The sequence below is a fragment of the Phyllobates terribilis genome, unplaced genomic scaffold, assembly GCF_046119375.1.
Source record: "Phyllobates terribilis strain yellow unplaced genomic scaffold, ASM4611937v1 Scaffold_12__6_contigs__length_324123572, whole genome shotgun sequence".
Lineage (NCBI taxonomy): Eukaryota > Metazoa > Chordata > Amphibia > Anura > Dendrobatidae > Phyllobates > Phyllobates terribilis.
In genome coordinates, this window is record NW_027362772.1 from 322,501,233 (window position 1) to 322,519,032 (window position 17,800).

Below are 17,800 nucleotides of genomic sequence, written 5' to 3' on the forward strand. Positions count from 1 at the left end.
CCATCCACCCAATGTCTAGTGCTCCCGCCTACCGTCTGCTCCTGTCCACCATCCACCCAGTGTCTAGTGCTCCCAGCTACCGTTTGCTCCTGTCCACCATCCACCCAGTGTCTAGTGCTCCCACCTACCATCTGCCCAGTGCTCCTGTCCGCCATCCACCCAGTGTCTAGTGCTCCCACCTACCATCTGCCCCGTGCTCCTGTCCATCATCCACCCATTGTTTAGTGCTCCCACCTACTGTCTGCTCCTGTCCACCATCCACCCAGTGTCTAGTGCTCCTGCCTACCGTCTGCTCCTGTCCACCATCCACCCAGTGTCTAGTGCTCCTGCCTACAGTCTGCCCTGTACTCCTGTCCACTATCCATTCCATGTTTGGTGCTCCAATCCGTCTCACCTGTGTCTGATGCTCCCGTCCGTCCTGTGGCTGGTGATCCCGCCTACCGTTTGCTCCTGTCCACCATCCACCCAGTGTCTAGTGCTTCCGCCTACCATTTGCTCCTGTCCACCATCCACCCAGTGTCTAGTGCTCCCACCTACCATCTGCCCCGTGCTCCTGTCCATCATCCACCCAGTGTCTAGTGCTCCCGCCTACCGTCTGCTCCTGTCCACCATCCACCCAGTGTCTAGTGCTCCCGCCTACCATTTGCTCCTGTCCACCATCCACCCAGTGTCTAGTGCTCCCACCTACCATCTGCCCCGTGCTCCTGTCCATCATCCACCCATTGTTTAGTGCTCCTGCCTACAGTCTGCCCTGTACTCCTGTCCACCATCCACTCCATGTTTGGTGCTCCAATCCGTCTCACCTGTGTCTGATGTTCCCGTCCGTCCTGTGGCTGGTGATCCCGTCTACCGTCTGCTCCTGTCTACCATCCACCCAGTGTCTGGTGCTCCCGCCTACCGTCTGCTCCTGTCCGCCATCCACCCAGTGTCTGGTGCTCCCGCCTACCGTCTGCTCCTGTCCGCCATCCACCCAGTGTCTAGTGCTCCCACCTACCATCTGCCCCGTGCTCCTGTCCACCATCCACTCCATGTTTGGTGCTCCAATCCGTCTCACCTGTGTCTGATGTTCCCGTCCGTCCTGTGGCTGGTGATCCCGCCTACCGTCTGCTCCTGTCGACCATCCACCCAGTGTCTAGTGCTCTTGCCTACAGTCTGCCCCGTGCTCCTGTCCACCATCCACTCCATGTTTGGTGCTCCAATCCGTCTCACCTGTGTCTGATGCTCCCGTCCGTCCTGTGGCTGGTGATCCCGCCTACCGTTTGCTCCTGTCCACCATCCACCCAGTGTCTAGTGCTCCCGCCTACCATTTGCTCCTGTCCACCATCCACCCAGTGTCTAGTGCTCCCACCTACCATCTGCCCCGTGCTCCTGTCCATCATCCACCCAGTGTCTAGTGCTCCCGCCTACCGTCTGCTCCTGTCCACCATCCACCCAGTGTCTAGTGCTCCCGCCTACCATTTGCTCCTGTCCACCATCCACCCAGTGTCTAGTGCTCCCACCTACCATCTGCCCCGTGCTCCTGTCCATCATCCACCCATTGTTTAGTGCTCCTGCCTACAGTCTGCCCTGTACTCCTGTCCACCATCCACTCCATGTTTGGTGCTCCAATCCGTCTCACCTGTGTCTGATGTTCCCGTCCGTCCTGTGGCTGGTGATCCCGTCTACAGTCTGCTCCTGTCTACCATCCACCAAGTGTCTGGTGCTCCCGCCTACCGTCTGCTCCTGTCCGCCATCCACCCAGTGTCTGGTGCTCCCGCCTACCGTCTGCTCCTGTCCGCCATCCACCCAGTGTCTAGTGCTCCCGCCTACCGTCTGCTCCTGTCCGCCATCCACCCAGTGTCTAGTGCTCCCACCTACCATCTGCCCCGTGCTCCTGTCCACCATCCACTCCATGTTTGGTGCTCCAATCCGTCTCACCTGTGTCTGATGTTCCCGTCCGTCCTGTGGCTGGTGATCCCGCCTACCATCTGCTCCTGTCGACCATCAACCCAGTGTCTAGTGCTCCTGCCTACAGTCTGCCCCGTGCTCCTGTCCACCATCCACTCCATGTTTGGTGCTCCAATCCGTCTCACCTGTGTCTGATGCTCCCGTCCGTCCTGTGGCTGGTGATCCCGCCTACCGTCTGCTCCTGTCTACCATCCACCCAGTGTCTAGAACTCCCGCTTACCATCTCCCCCTTGCTCCTTTCCACTGTCCACCCAGCGTCTAGTGCTCCTGCTTACCATTTGCCCCGTGTCTAGTGCTCTCGCCCGTGTTCCTGTCCATCACCCACTCCGTCTCTAGTCTTCCAGTCTCTCTCTCTTGTATAGAATATGGCCTGTATTTAGTCCTTCAGTGTGTACTCTTTAGGTCTCTGAACAGTGGCACGACTCCTATGGGGTCTGTGAGCCAGGGGAGGCCCAGTGTCAGCACAAGCAATGATGATGGTGGACAGAGCGTCAGCTGACGTTTCCACCCAAAAACAGCACAGTGTTTACCTGCCCAGATCTGAGAACTCAATGCACAATCAGGATGCAGCAAACCCACATAAAGATGGCGACTACACAGATGCAAAATACTGATGAGACCACCACTCACAACCAACCATTTCATGGAGGGGGTGACTGCTTAGTATTTGAATTACACACACAAAGGCTTGTATAGGGCGCTGTTCACATTAGGGTAGTGCACAGTATCAGGCTTACAGCCTATTAGTTACGGATATACTATTAGATTAGGCGGGCTGTCCGGTACTATCCAAGTGCACCCCATGAGAACAGAAACCCCAGTTTACAATGCCTGCACTGATGGGCCTGGCTGCACCCTGGAATAAAAAGTGCAAAAATGCATATATACAGTGCATTGTGAAAGTATTTGCCCCCTTGAACTTTTCTACCTTTTGCCACATTTGTGGCTTCAAACAAAGATATAAAATTCTAATTTTTGGGGGAAGAATCAACAACAAGTGGGACACAATCGTGAAGTGGAACGAAATTTATTGGATATTCTAAACTTTTTTAACAAATTAAAAACTGAATAGTGGGGCGTGCAATATTATTCGGCCCCTTTACTTTCAGTGCAGCTGTTCAGCGAGGATCTCTGAAGGATCCAATGTTCTCCTAAATGACTGGTAATGATAAATAGGATCCACCTGTGTGTAATCCAGTCTCCGTATAAATGCACCTGCTCTGTGATAGTCTCAGGGGGTCTCTGCTCTGTGATAGTCTCAGGGGGTCTCTGCTCTGTGATAGTCTCAGGGGGTCTCTGCTCTGTGATAGCCTCAGGGGGTCTCTGCTCTGTGATAGTCTCAGGGGGTCTCTGCTCTGTGATAGTCTCAGGGGTCTGTTTCAAGTGCAGAGAGCATCATGAAGACCAAGGAACCCACCAGGCAGGTCCGAGATACTGTTGTGGCGAAGTTTAAAGCCGGATTTGGATACAAAAAGACTTCCCAAGTTTTAAACATCTCAAGGAGCAGTGTGCAAGCCATCATATGGAAATGGAAGGAGTATCCGACCACTGCAAATCTACCAAGACCCGGCCGTCCCTCGAAACTTTCATCTCGAACAAGGAGAAGACTGATCAGAGATGCAGCCAAAAGGCCCATGATCACTCTGGATGAACTGCAGCGATCTACAGCGGAGGTGGGAGAGTCTGTCCATAGGACAACAATCACTCGTACACTGCACAAATCTGGCCTTTATGGAAGAGTGGCAAGAAGAAAGCCATTTCTCAAAGATATCCATAAAAAGTCTCGTTTGAAGTTTGCCACAAGCCACCTGGGAGACACACCAAACATGTGGAATAAGGTGCTCTGGTCAGATGAAACCAAAATCAAACTTTTTGGCCACAATGCAAAACGATATGTTTGGCGTAAAAGCAACACAGCTCATCACCCTCAAAACATCATCCCCACTGTCAAACATGGTGGTGGCAGCATCATGGTTTTCTTCAGCAGGGACAGGGAAGATGGTTAAAATTGATGGGAAGATGGACGGAGCCAAATACAGGACCATTCTGGAAGAAAACCTGTTGGAGTCTGCAAAAGACCTGAGACTGGGACGGAGATTTATCTTCCAACAAGACAATGATCCCAAATATAAAGCAAAATCTACAATGGAATGGTTCAAAAATAAACGTATGCAGGTGTTAGAATGGCCAAGTCAAAGTCCAGACCCGAATCCAATCGAGAATCTGTGGAAAGAGCTGAAAACTGCTGTTCACAAACGCCCTCCATCCAACCTCACTGAGCTCCAGCTGTTTTGCAAGGAAGAATGGGCAAGAATTTCTGCCTCTCGATGTGCAAAACTGATAGAGACATACCCCAAGAGACGTGCAGCTGTAATCACAGGAAAAGGTGGCGCTACAAAGTATTAACTCAAGGGGGCCGAATAATATTGCACGCCCCACTTTTCAGTTTTTAATTTGTTAAAAAAGTTTAGAATATCCAATAAATTTCATTCCCACTTGTTGATTCTTCCCCCAAAAATTTGAATTTTATATCTTTATGTTTGAAGCCAGAAATGTGGAAAAAGGTAGAAAAGTTCAAGGGGGCCAAATACTTTCACAATGCACTGTATATATAATATATGACGCTTCCACCCCCATCATTCTGCTTCAGCCTCTGACGTGTCAGAGCAGCAGGCGCGATGACGTCATTAAAGTATGCTCGCTGTACTGGGATGTGCGGCGCGTCAGGTGGAACGAGGAGAGGTGAGTACTGGATTTATTTTTATTTTAAATCATTGACTGGTGGCCATATTAGATTATGGAGGACCATGAAGAGGTGCATTATACTGTATGGAGGACCATGGGCAGTGCATTATATTGTATGGAGGACCATGAGAGGGTGCATTATATTGTATGGAGGATCATGAGGGGGTGCATTATATTGTATGGAGAACCATGAGGGGGTGTATTATACTGTATGGAGGACCATGAGGGGTGCATTATACTGTATGGAGGACCATGAGGGATGCATTATACTGTATGGAGGACCATGGGCAGTGCATTATATTGTATGGAGGACCATGAGAGGGTGCATTATATTGTATGGAGAACCATGAGGGGGTGTATTATACTGTATGGAGGACCATGAGGGGGTGCATTATACTGTATGGAGAACCATGGGCAGTGCATTATATTGTATGGAGGACCATGAGAGGGTGCATTATATTGTATGGAGGATCATGAGGGGGTGCATTATATTGTATGGAGGACCATGAGGGGGTGCATTATATTGTATGGAGGACCATGAGGGGGTGCATTATACTGTATGGAGGACCATGAGGGGTGCATTATACTGTATGGAGGGCCATGGGCAGTGCATTATATTGTATGGAGGACCATGAGAGGGTGGATTATATTGTATGGAGGACCATGGGGGGAGCATTATATTGTATGGAGGACCATGGGGGGAGCCCATTATATTGTATGGAGGATCATGAGGGGGTGCATTCTACTGTATGGAGAACCATGGGGGGAGCACATTATATTGTATGGAGAACCATGAGGGGGTGTATTATACTGTATGGAGGACCATGAGGTGGTGCATTATACTGTATGGAGGACCATGGGGAGGTGCATTATACTGTATGGAGGACCATGAGGGGTGCATTATACTGTATGGAGGACCATGGGGAGGTGCATTATACCGTATGGAGGACCATGAGGGGTGCATTATACTGTATGGAGGACCATGGGCAGTGCATTATGTTGTATGGAGGACCATGAGAGGGTGCATTATATTGTATGGAGGACCATGGGGGGAGCCCATTATATTGTATGGAGGATCATGTGGGGAGCCCATTATATTGTAAGGAGGATCATGTGGGGAGCCCATTATATTGTATGGAGGATCATGGGGGGAGCACATTATATTGTATGGAGAACCATGAGGGGGTGCATTATACTGTATGGAGAACCATGAGGGGGTGCATTATATTGTATGGAAGACCATGAGGGGGTGCATTATACTGTATGGAGGACCATGAGGGGGTGCATTATACTGTATGGAGGACCATGAGGGGGTGCATTATACTGTATGGAGGACCATGGGGGGAGAATTATATTGTATGGAGGACCATGGAGGGAGCCCATTATATTGTATGGAGGACCATGAGGGGGTGCATTATACTGTATGGAGGACCATGGGCAGTGCATTATATTGTATGGAGGACCATGAGAGGGTGCATTATACCGTATGGAGGACCATGTGGGGAGCACACTATATTGTATGGAGAACCATGAGGGGGTGCATTATACTGTATGGAGGACCATGGGGGGAGCATTATATTGTATGGAGGACCATGGAGGGAGCCCATTATATTGTATGCAGGATCATGAGGGGGTGCATTATACTGTATGGAGAACCATGAGAGGGTGCATTATATTGTATGGAGGACCATGGGGGGAGCATTATATTGTATGGAGGACCATGGGGGGAGCCCATTATATTGTATGGAGGATCATGTGGGGAGCCCATTATATTGTATGGAGGATCATGGGGGGAGCACATTATATTGTATGGAGAACCATGAGGGGGTGCATTATACTGTATGGAGAACCATGAGGGGGTGCATTATATTGTATGGAAGACCATGAGGGGGTGTATTATACTGTATGGAGGACCATGAGGGGGTGCATTATACTGTATGGAGGACCATGAGGGGGTGCATTATACTGTATGGAGGACCATGAGGGGGTGCATTATACTGTATGGAGGACCATGGGGGGAGAATTATATTGTATGGAGAACCATGGAGGGAGCCCATTATATTGTATGGAGGACCATGAGGGGGTGCATTATACTGTATGGAGGACCATGGGCAGTGCATTATATTGTATGGAGGACCATGAGAGGGTGCATTATACCGTATGGAGGACCATGTGGGGAGCACACTATATTGTATGGAGAACCATGAGGGGGTGCATTATACTGTATGGAGGACCATGGGGGGAGCATTATATTGTATGGAGGACCATGGAGGGAGCCCATTATATTGTATGCAGGATCATGAGGGGGTGCATTATACTGTATGGAGAACCATGAGGGGGTGCATTATATTGTATGGAGGATTATGGGGGGAGCGTATTATATTGTAGGGAGGACCATGGGGGGGAGCATTATATTGTATGGAGGACCATATTATATTGTATGGAGGATCAAAGGGGGAGCGCATTATATTGTATGGCGGATCATGAGGGGGTGCATTATACTGTATGGAGGATCATGAGGGGGTGCATTATACTGTATGGAGGACCATGGGGAGGTGCATTATACCGTATGGAAGACCATGAGGGGGTGCATTATACTGTATGGAGGACTATGGGCAGTGCATTATATTGTATGGAGGACCATGGGGGGAGCCCATTATATTGTATGGAGGATCATGAGGGGGTGCATTATATTGTATGGAGGACCAGGGGGGAGCGTATTATATTGTATGGAGGATCATGGGGGGGGAGCGTATTATATTGTAGGGAGGACCATGAGGGGGTGCATTATATTGTATATGGGGCACATTATACTATATGGAAGGCTATGTGGGGCCATTATAATATTTGGAGGGCTGTGTGGGGGCCATTATACGGTATGGAGAGGTGTGGCGGCCCATATACCGTATGCAGGCCCATTATGCTGTTTGGAGGGCTGTGTGGGGCCATCATACTGTTTGGAGAGCTGTGTGAGGGCCATCATACTGTTTGGAGGGCTGTGTGGGGCCATCATTCATACTGTTTGGAGGGATGTGTGGGGCCATCATGCTGTTTGGAGGGCTGTGTGGGAGTCACAGTTGGGGGATCATACTGTGTTGGGGTCACCATACTTTGCCTTGGGAGTTGAGGTGGGATACAGTAGGGTCATCATATTGTGCATGTGGAGGAATTCACCATGGGGAGGATCATACTGTATTTGGGGGGACACTTTTTTTGGCATCATACTTCATGGGGGCAATGAAAGGAGAATCTAGGACTTCAGCAGGAGGAAAATTACTACGTAAAGGCTGGAAAGTGGTGAGATCTGCTCTTCTGTGACCTTGACAATTATTTATTAGAACTTCTGCTATGGGCCCCTATGATTTCTATGTACGCCCCTGCCTCCGACAATTGTGATGAGGGATAGTGTTCTAGCAGTGGTCCTCCTACTGCAGATTGCTATTTCTTCTCACAGTGGTGGTGGGGCGTTACGCCTTGTGTAAGCCGGGATAGTGGTGAATGTATGTCAGATTGGAGGTGGCACTTGGCTTCCCTTACATCAGTACACACAATTATGGAGAAGATTCTTCTTCTCAGTTATGGTCACTTGTTGCTTCTCCGTGAGGCCAGCATCTCTGCTCTGTGGCACCTCCCGTAAACAGGTCCTTTTGCCTTCACTCACAATGTATTTCTGTTTGGGGATTTGATAAGTTAATTCCCTTGCTCTCCGTTCTCTCTCTTTCTCCCTGACAGGAGCCATTTCCAAATTTACTACTTCTGCATTTTTCTCCTGTCAGGTCCTGGAGCCTCGCAGAACATGAGCAACTCGGCCTCCAGCACCCTGGCTGCCACCTGCCTCTGGTGCTCCGTCCTCTATTCTCTCACTGCGTTTTGATGGTGTAGACAGCATGGAGGTGGGAGCTGGGGACAGACATCGGATGCTCCAAATACAATAGTCATTTTCACCCACCCCACAGGAGAGACTCCTTAACAATGTGGGTGACGCTTCAACCCTTCCTCATCCCCCCTCGGCCATAGTAGGAGATTGATGGCTAACCTATGGCGCAACCTCCATGAGTGGCTCCCGCTCAGATGCTCAGGGGAGGTGGAGTTGGTTTCTTGTGTTGGTGTCTTTGTAAATCCCGTGTGATGCTCTGCAGGCATGTACCAATAAGAGAGAGTGAAAGAATAAAAGGACTGTCACTTCCCATAATCCGTGGAATGGAGGTACCAGCTGCGGCACTGGCGGTAGGATAAATCCACAAAGAAGGAAGCACCGGATAGGCGGAGGAGCGACGTTACTGCTAGGACAAGCTTGGGCTGAAGGATTTACGGAAAGTAGCGGAAAACAGATAAACTGGACGTGACGATCAGATAAAGGAGACGCGTGGAACGAGGTGATTGACCGAACAGCTGGTAATCTGCCGGTGCACCCACCTATTCCCGTGCGACAGCCCTCCACTCCCCCGTAGGTCGGCATTCTCCCTCGTGCAGTCCAGCGGTCTATGCTCTGCAGTAGACTTCATCGCATTCATTGTGCCGTACAATAAATATGACGGCCTGAATGTGGAGGCTGGAAAAGACGCGAGCACCCGCCCGTCGTCACACCGGCTCATCCTCAGTTCTGATGGTTATGGTATCAAGCACACCCAGCATTACGCTCAGGCATGATGAGGGGGCTGCAGAGCACTGGACGCTTTAGTCGGGGTCCCACTTGTTATATTACAGCAGATACTACCACGCCTTTAGATTCCACCATCTGTCCACCATTCCCACTCTACTGGGAAGGGCAATGCTTTGTGACGCTCCAGTAGGGACTTCAGCAGGAGATCGCCGCTTTGGGGTTTTGTGAGGGAAAATGTGAGCGTTTGGGATCTTGTAATCGTGAGGAGGCTGTCCGATCAGATCCAAGCTGGTCAGGGTGGACACGCGGGCGGATGGCTGCATGTTACACCGCGTTTGTAAACTTCTCTAAGCGAGGAGAGTGCGATAGTTGTGATCCTGTGATGTGAATAAAGTCTGATATTTGTATCCACTCGTCTCACTCAATGTTCTGCACATGAGTAGCTGCGCCAATCTCCCAGTAGGACCGCCAGTGCCTGCTCCACAGCTACAGGCAGCGATCGCTGATCATACCCGCGGTATCAGGGGCCACAGAGGATCGCACATTGACAGGACGCAGCAATATGGTGACACTGCCATGACTGGGTGGATTTAAAGGAGTACTGCAAGAGGTTAGACCCTCACCAGTAAGCACAGCGCATCCTAAAAAGACAGGGGGCTGGAGACGACGGGGACCGAGGGAGGGGTCTGGAGGAGGAGGACGGGGACCGAGGGAGGGGTCTGGAGGAGGAGGACGGGGACCGAGGGAGGGGTCTGGAGGAGGACGACGGGGACCGAGGGAGGGGTCTGGAGGAGGAAGAGGAGGAGGAGGAGGACGGGGACCGAGGGAGGGGTCTGGAGGAGGAAGAGGAGGAGGAGGAGGACGGGGACCGAGGGAGGGGTCTGGAGGAGGACGACGACTGGGACCGAGGAAGAGGTCTGGAGGAGGACGACGACGGGGACCGAGGGAGGGGTCTGGAGGAGGACGACGACGGGGACCGAGGGAGGGGTCTGGAGGAGGACGACGACGGGGACCGAGGGAGGGGTCTGGAGGAGGACGACGACGGGGGACCGAGGGAGGGGTCTGGAGGAGGACGACGACGGGGGACCGAGGGAGGGGTCTGGAGGAGGACGACGACGACGGGGACCGAGGGAGGGGTCTGGAGGAGGACGACGACGACGGGGACCGAGGGAGGGGTCTGGAGGAGGACGACGACGACGGGGACCGAGGGAGGGGTCTGGAGGAGGACGACGACGACGGGGACCGAGGGAGGGGTCTGGAGGAGGACGACGACGACGGGGACCGAGGGAGGGGTCTGGAGGAGGACGACGACGACGGGGACCGAGGGAGGGGTCTGGAGGAGGACGACGACGACGGGGACCGAGGGAGGGGTCTGGAGGAGGACGACGACGACGGGGACCGAGGGAGGGGTCTGGAGGAGGACGACGACGACGGGGACCGAGGGAGGGGTCTGGAGGAGGACGACGACGACGGGGACCGAGGGAGGGGTCTGGAGGAGGACGACGACAGGGACCGAGGGAGGGGTCTGGAGGAGGACGACGACAGGGACCGAGGGAGGGGTCTGGAGGAGGACGACGACGACGGGGACCGAGGGAGGGGTCTGGAGGAGGACGACGACGGGGACCGAGGGAGGGGTCTGGAGGAGGACGACGACGACGGGGACCGAGGGAGGGGTCTGGAGGAGGACGACGACAGGGACCGAGGGAGGGGTCTGGAGGAGGACGACGACAGGGACCGAGGGAGGGGTCTAGAGGAGGACGACGACGGGGACCGAGGGAGGGGTCTAGAGGAGGACGACGACGGGGACCGAGGGAGGGGTCTGGAGGAGGACGACGACGACCGAGGGAGGGGTCTGGAGGAGGACGACGACGACGGGGACCGAGGGAGGGGTCTGGAGGAGGACGACGACGACGGGGACCGAGGGAGGGGTCTGGAGGAGGACGACGACGACGGGGACCGAGGGAGGAGTCTGGAGGACGACGACGACGACGGGGACCGAGGGAGGGGTCTGGAGGAGGACGACGACAGGGACCGAGGGAGGGGTCTGGAGGAGGACGACGACGACGGGGACCGAGGGAGGGGTCTGGAGGAGGACGACGACGGGGACCGAGGGAGGGGTCTGGAGGAGGACGACGACAGGGACCGAGGGAGGGGTCTGGAGGACGACGACGACGGGGACCGAGGGAGGGGTCTGGAGGAGGACGACGACGGGGACCGAGGGAGGGGTCTGGAGGAGGACGACGACGACGGGGACCGAGGGAGGGGTCTAGAGGAGGACGACGACGGGGACCGAGGGAGGGGTCTAGAGGAGGACGACGACGGGGACCGAGGGAGGGGTCTGGAGGAGGACGACGACGACGGGGACCGAGGGAGGGGTCTGGAGGAGGACGACGACGACGGGGACCGAGGGAGGGGTCTGGAGGAGGACGACGACGACGGGGACCGAGGGAGGGGTCTGGAGGAGGACGACGACGACGGGGACCGAGGGAGGGGTCTGGAGGAGGACGACGACGACGGGGACCGAGGGAGGAGTCTGGAGGACGACGACGACGGGGACCGAGGGAGGGGTCTGGAGGAGGAGGACGGGGACCGAGGGAGGGGTCTGGAGGAGGAGGAGGACGGGGACCGAGGGAGGGGTCTGGAGGAGGAGGACGGGGACCGAGGGAGGGGTCTGGAGGAGGAGGAGGACGGGGACCGAGGGAGGGGTCTGGAGGAGGAGGAGGACGGGGACCGAGGGAGGGGTCTGGAGGAGGAGGAGGACGGGGCCCGAGGGAGGGGTCTGGAGGAGGAGGAGGAGGACGGGGACCGAGGGAGGGGTCTGGAGGAGGAGGAGGAGGACGGGGACCGAGGGAGGGGTCTGGAGGAGGAGGAGGAGGACGGGGACCGAGGGAGGAGGACGGGGACCGAGGGAGGGGTCTGGAGGAGGAGGACGGGGACCGAGGGAGGGGTCTGGAGGAGGAGGAGGATGACGGGGACCGAGGGAGGGGTCTGGAGGAGGAGGAGGAGGACGGGGACCGAGGGAGGGGTCTGGAGGAGGAGGACGGGGACCGAGGGAGGGGTCTGGAGGAGGAGGAGGACGGGGACCGAGGGAGGGGTCTGGAGGAGGAGGAGGACGGGGACCGAGGGAGGGGTCTGGAGGAGGAGGAGGACGGGGCCCGAGGGAGGGGTCTGGAGGAGGAGGAGGAGGACGGGGACCGAGGGAGGGGTCTGGAGGAGGAGGAGGACGGGGACCGAGGGAGGGGTCTGGAGGAGGAGGAGGACGGGGACCGAGGGAGGGGTCTGGAGGAGGAGGAGGACGGGGACCGAGGGAGGGGTCTGGAGGAGGAGGAGGACGGGGACCGAGGGAGGGGTCTGGAGGAGGAGGACGACGGGGACAGAAGGGTTTAGAGAGGGAGGAGCAGAGGAGTCTAGATGGGAGGAGGATGAGACGGGTGCTGGAGGATGGGGACAGCAAAGCAGTGGTGTCTGGGTGGAGGAGACAGGAGTCTGGAGAATGGAGACAGGGTTTAGAGGAATAGGCATAATGTGCCCACGATGCAGAAATGCTCCGGATTTTTCCTGAGCGTTTCTGCATCTCCCTGGCAGAAAAAACGCATGCGGATTGTACATGTGGATTGTACATGCGTTTTTTTCAGCTTTTTTACTTGCATTTCCGCATGCGGGTTGTGATTTTAGCATCACTTGGAAAGTGCTTGACAACTTGGTCACACTATATAAATCCATGCAACCAACATGGATTTATATTGTGTGACCATCTGCTGCTTTAAATGCAGCATCAACACTTAAAAATTTTTTTTTTATAAAAATGAAAATGTTAAAAATAAATGAAAAAAACCCCATTATACTCCCCTTCCGATGGCCCCCGGTCTCCTCAGCGATGCGTCCTGGCTCCCAGGCAGCTCCCAAAAGGTGTCAAAGGATCTGCCGTGACGTCATTTAGTACATGACTAAATGACGTCATGGAAGGTCCTTTTACACCTTCGTGAGCCGCTGGGGAGCCAGGACGCATCGCTGAGGAGACCGGGGGCCATCAGAAGGGGAGTATAATGTTTTTTTTTTTTTTTTTTTTAAGAGTCTCCTCTTCTCCAGACCCGGGTACCATCCGCGCATTGAATCACGGTTCAATGCAAGTCAATGGGGGAGATATCGCCACGATTCCGCAAAAATTAATGGACGTGGTGCGGATTTTTCCGCAATGATAATCCGAAGCGGAAATTTCCGCAGCATGTGCACAGAACATGCGGATTATCATTGGGGAACATGGCAGACAACTTAACGTGCGTTTTTAATGCATTTTCGAGTCGGAAATGCATTTAATCCACATCGTGGTTAACAGTCTGGAGGAGGAGTAAGGAGTCTGAATGACAGGGAGAGAGGCGAGGGGTCTAGCTAGAGGAGACAGAAATCTGGGGAGGAGAAGAGAGTTTGAAGGATAAGGACACAGGGGTCTGCAGGAGACGACAGATCCGTGTGGTGGAGCGGGAGACGACAGATCCGTGTGGTGGAGCGGGGGACGACAGATCCGTGTGGTGGAGCGGGGGACGACAGATCCGTGTTGTGGATGCGGGGGACGACAGATCCGTGTGGTGGATGCGGGGGACGACAGATCCGTGTGGTGGATGCGGGGGACGACAGATCCGTGTGGTGGATGCGGGGGACGACAGATCCGTGTGGTGGATGCGGGGGACGACAGATCCGTGTGGTGGATGCGGGGGACGACAGATCCGTGTGGTGGAGCGGGAGACGACAGATCCGTGTGGTGGAGCGGGAGACGACAGATCCGTGTGGTGGAGCGGGGGACGACAGATCCGTGTGGTGGATGCGGGGGACGACAGATCCGTGTGGTGGATGCGGGGGACGACAGATCCGTGTGGTGGAGCGGGGGACGACAGATCCGTGTGGTGGAGCGGGGGACGACAGATCCGTGTGGTGGAGCGGGGGACGACAGATCCGTGTGGTGGATGCGGGGGACGACAGATCCGTGTGGTGGATGCGGGGGACGACAGATCCGTGTGGTGGATGCGGGGGACGACAGATCCGTGTGGTGGAGCGGGAGACAAAGCAGCCAGGAGTAGGAAACTGCAATTTTGAGGAGGAGACAGATGAGCAGAGGGGTATGCATGCGAGGACAGAGTCTTCTAGATAGATGAGGCACAGAAATCTGGGGAGGAGAAAGTCTGAAGAACAGGAACAGAGGTCTGGAGGATGAATACTGGGGTCTGCAGAAGGAGCAGAGGGGTCTGGATGGGAGGACAGATGAGCCTAGATAAGAGACAGCGAAATCTGGGGAGGACACATGAGTCTGGAGGAGAAGACAAATCCATATGGAGGAGCAGGAGACGGAGCTGTATGGAGGAGGAGACAGGAGCAGAAGGGTCTAGATAAAGTAGACCGAGAAGTCTGGGTAGGAGACAGGATTCTGAAGGACAAGGAAAGAGGGTTCTGGAGGACAAGGACCAAGTATTCTAAATAGAGCAGACAGAGGTCTGAAGGACAAGGACAGAGGGTTCTGGAGGATGGGGACAGAGGTGCAGATGAGAAATTGAGGGGCAGACAGAGAGGGTTGGAGGAGGAGACAGATCGGTCTAGACAAGGAGTCTGGAGGATGGGGACAGGAACAGAGTGGTCTGGGGGAGAGGGCAGTCTGGAGGAGACCACAAACAATAGAGGTCTGAATAAAAGGACAGAAGTCTGGAGGAGGAAAAGACAGAGGGGTCTGAAGGTGGAGGAGACAGGAGTCTGGAGAGGAAGGGGACATAACGGTCTGGAGGAAGGGTACAAAGACAGTTTGGGACAGGAAAGTCTGCTGGGGACAAAGGGTTCTGGGGCAGAGGAGTCTGAAGATGATGCCGGAGACCAATTTGACAGCTGCTCCACTGAAAGAAACACAGATGAGCGGAAGGTAAAATCGGGAGGACACAAAGGGGCAGATTAAAACTCTAAAATTGTGCTAAGCCAATGTAGACACACAAGTTCTCCTCAGGGTGAGGTCTTCTAGGATCTGTTCTTTACCTGTATGGGGGTTTCATCATCTCTGATTATACACACACGATTGTCTGCAGCGGTCACAGCAGCAGCACCTGGTCACGTTTGCTTCCTTCTGTCTCGAGGTGCTGGTCAGATTTGTTTTCAGTGTGATACACCCCGTCACTTCCAGCCGGCACAACCGAGGGCGGCACATTACCACGCACACGCGGATGGACCATGGGACGTATGTCTCAGTATATTTATATCATGTTAACAGTGTACTCAGCTCTTTACAAGATTATTACAAATATAAAGAAAATATAATACAGTAACAAACAATAGTGAGAAGGACGGCTACTAAATGATGAGGTGGAGGATAGGAGCCCCTGCCCCGAGGAGCTTACACTCTATACATACACTCCCCATCCCCGGACCAGGATCAGCAGGAGCCGTCACTATCAGGAATAGAAGAAACTTGTGCGACATTCCCATGGACGCTTCTCATCATTCCCATCCCGCTCTTTCTACTCTGCACATACTAGATATATAATATAGGAAGAGGATGCTGAGGGTTTTACTCTTCAAGACAGGATTCTTTTGTAGTGATTGTGTGGCCAAGAGTCAAATCTCTATTAAATATATGAATATAATCCTACTGGTTCAGGCCAAACCTAAAAAGTCACAGCGTGGGACCCAATGTGCTTGGTGGATGAATTCTTACTGACATTTTATATATCACATATGGTATATACAGACCTAGCGATCCTCCCGGGCGGAGCGTCAGACCACAGTGATGTCCTGAACACTACATGTATCATATGTGAGATACACAGACCTAGCGATCCTCCCGGGCGGAGCGTCAGACCACAGTGATGTCCTGGACACTACATGTATCACATGTGAGATACACAGACCTAGCGATCCTCCCGGGCGGAGCGTCAGACCACAGTGATGTCCTGGACACTACATGTATCACATGTGAGATACACAGACCTAGCGATCCTCCCGGGCGGAGCGTCAGACCACAGTGATGTCCTGGACACTACATGTATCACATGTGAGATACACAGACCTAGCGATCCTCCCGGGCGGAGCGTCAGACCACAGTGATGTCCTGGACACTACATGTATCACATGTGAGATACACAGACCTAGCGATCCTCCCGGGCGGAGCGTCAGACCACAGTGATGTCCTGGACACTACATGTATCACATGTGAGATACACAGACCTAGCGATCCTCCCGGGCGGAGCGTCAGACCACAGTGATGTCCTGGACACTACATGTATCATATGTGAGATACACAGACCTAGCGATCCTCCCGGGCGGAGCGTCAGACCACAGTGATGTCCTGGACACTACATGTATCATATGTGAGATGCACAGACCTAGCGGATCCTCCCGGGCGGAGCGTCAGATCACAGTGATGTCCTGGACACTACATGTATCACATGTGAGATACACAGACCTAGCGATCCTCCCGGGCGGAGCGTCAGATCACAGTGATGTCCTGGACACTACATGTATCACATGAGAGATACACAGACCTAGCGATCCTCCCGGGCGGAGCGTCAGATCACAGTGATGTCCTGGACACTACATGTATCACATGTGAGATACACAGACCTAGCGATCCTCCCGGGCGGAGCGTCAGATCACAGTGATGTCCTGGACACTACATGTATCACATGTGAGATACACAGACCTAGCGATCCTCCCGGGCGGAGCGTCAGATCACAGTGATGTCCTGGACACTACATGTATCACATGTGAGATACACAGACCTAGCGATCCTCCCGGGCGGAGCTTCAGACCACAGTGATGTCCTGGACACTACATGTATCACATATGGTATACACAGACCTAGCGATCCTCCCGAGCGGGTCGTCAGATCACAGTGATGTCCTGGACACTACATGTATCACATGTGAGATACACAGACCTAGCGATCCTCCCGGGCGGGGCGTCAGATCACAGTGATGTCCTGGACACTACATGTATCACATGTGGGATACACAGACCTAGCGATCCTCCCGAGCGGGTCGTCAGATCACAGTGATGTCCTGGACACTACATGTATCACATGTGAGATACACAGACCTAGCGATCCTCCCGGGCGGGGCGTCAGACCACAGTGATGTCCTGGACACTACATGTATCATATGTGAGATACACAGACCTAGCGATCCTCCCGGGCAGGGCGTCAGACCACAGTGATATCCTGGACACTACATGTATCACATGTGAGATACACAGACCTAGCGATCCTCCCGGGCGGAGCGTCAGACCACAGTGATGTCCTGGACACTACATGTATCACATATGGTATACACAGACCTAGCGATCCTCCCGAGCGGGTCGTCAGATCACAGTGATGTCCTGGACACTACATGTATCACATGTGAGATACACAGACCTAGCGATCCTCCCGGGCGGGGCGTCAGATCACAGTGATGTCCTGGACACTACATGTATCACATGTGGGATACACAGACCTAGCGATCCTCCCGAGCGGGTCGTCAGATCACAGTGATGTCC

General features: G+C 54.0%; 2 protein-coding genes across 5 annotated transcripts in view; one reads left to right on the forward strand and one right to left on the reverse strand.

Moving 5' to 3' along the window:
- LOC141172872 (opioid-binding protein/cell adhesion molecule homolog) overlaps positions 1-9,702 on the forward strand; it is a 218,955-nt gene extending 209,253 nt beyond the window's left edge. For both annotated transcript variants that reach the window (XM_073657494.1, XM_073657495.1), the window contains one exon: positions 8,469-9,702. In XM_073657494.1, coding sequence (XP_073513595.1) covers positions 8,469-8,566 — 98 coding nt within the window. In that variant the 3' untranslated portion in view covers positions 8,567-9,702. The remainder of the gene's footprint in view (positions 1-8,468) is intronic.
- Positions 1-17,800, reverse strand: part of NTM (neurotrimin) — a 943,285-nt gene that overhangs the window by 16,098 nt on the left and 909,387 nt on the right. The gene's annotated exons all lie outside the window — the stretch shown is intronic.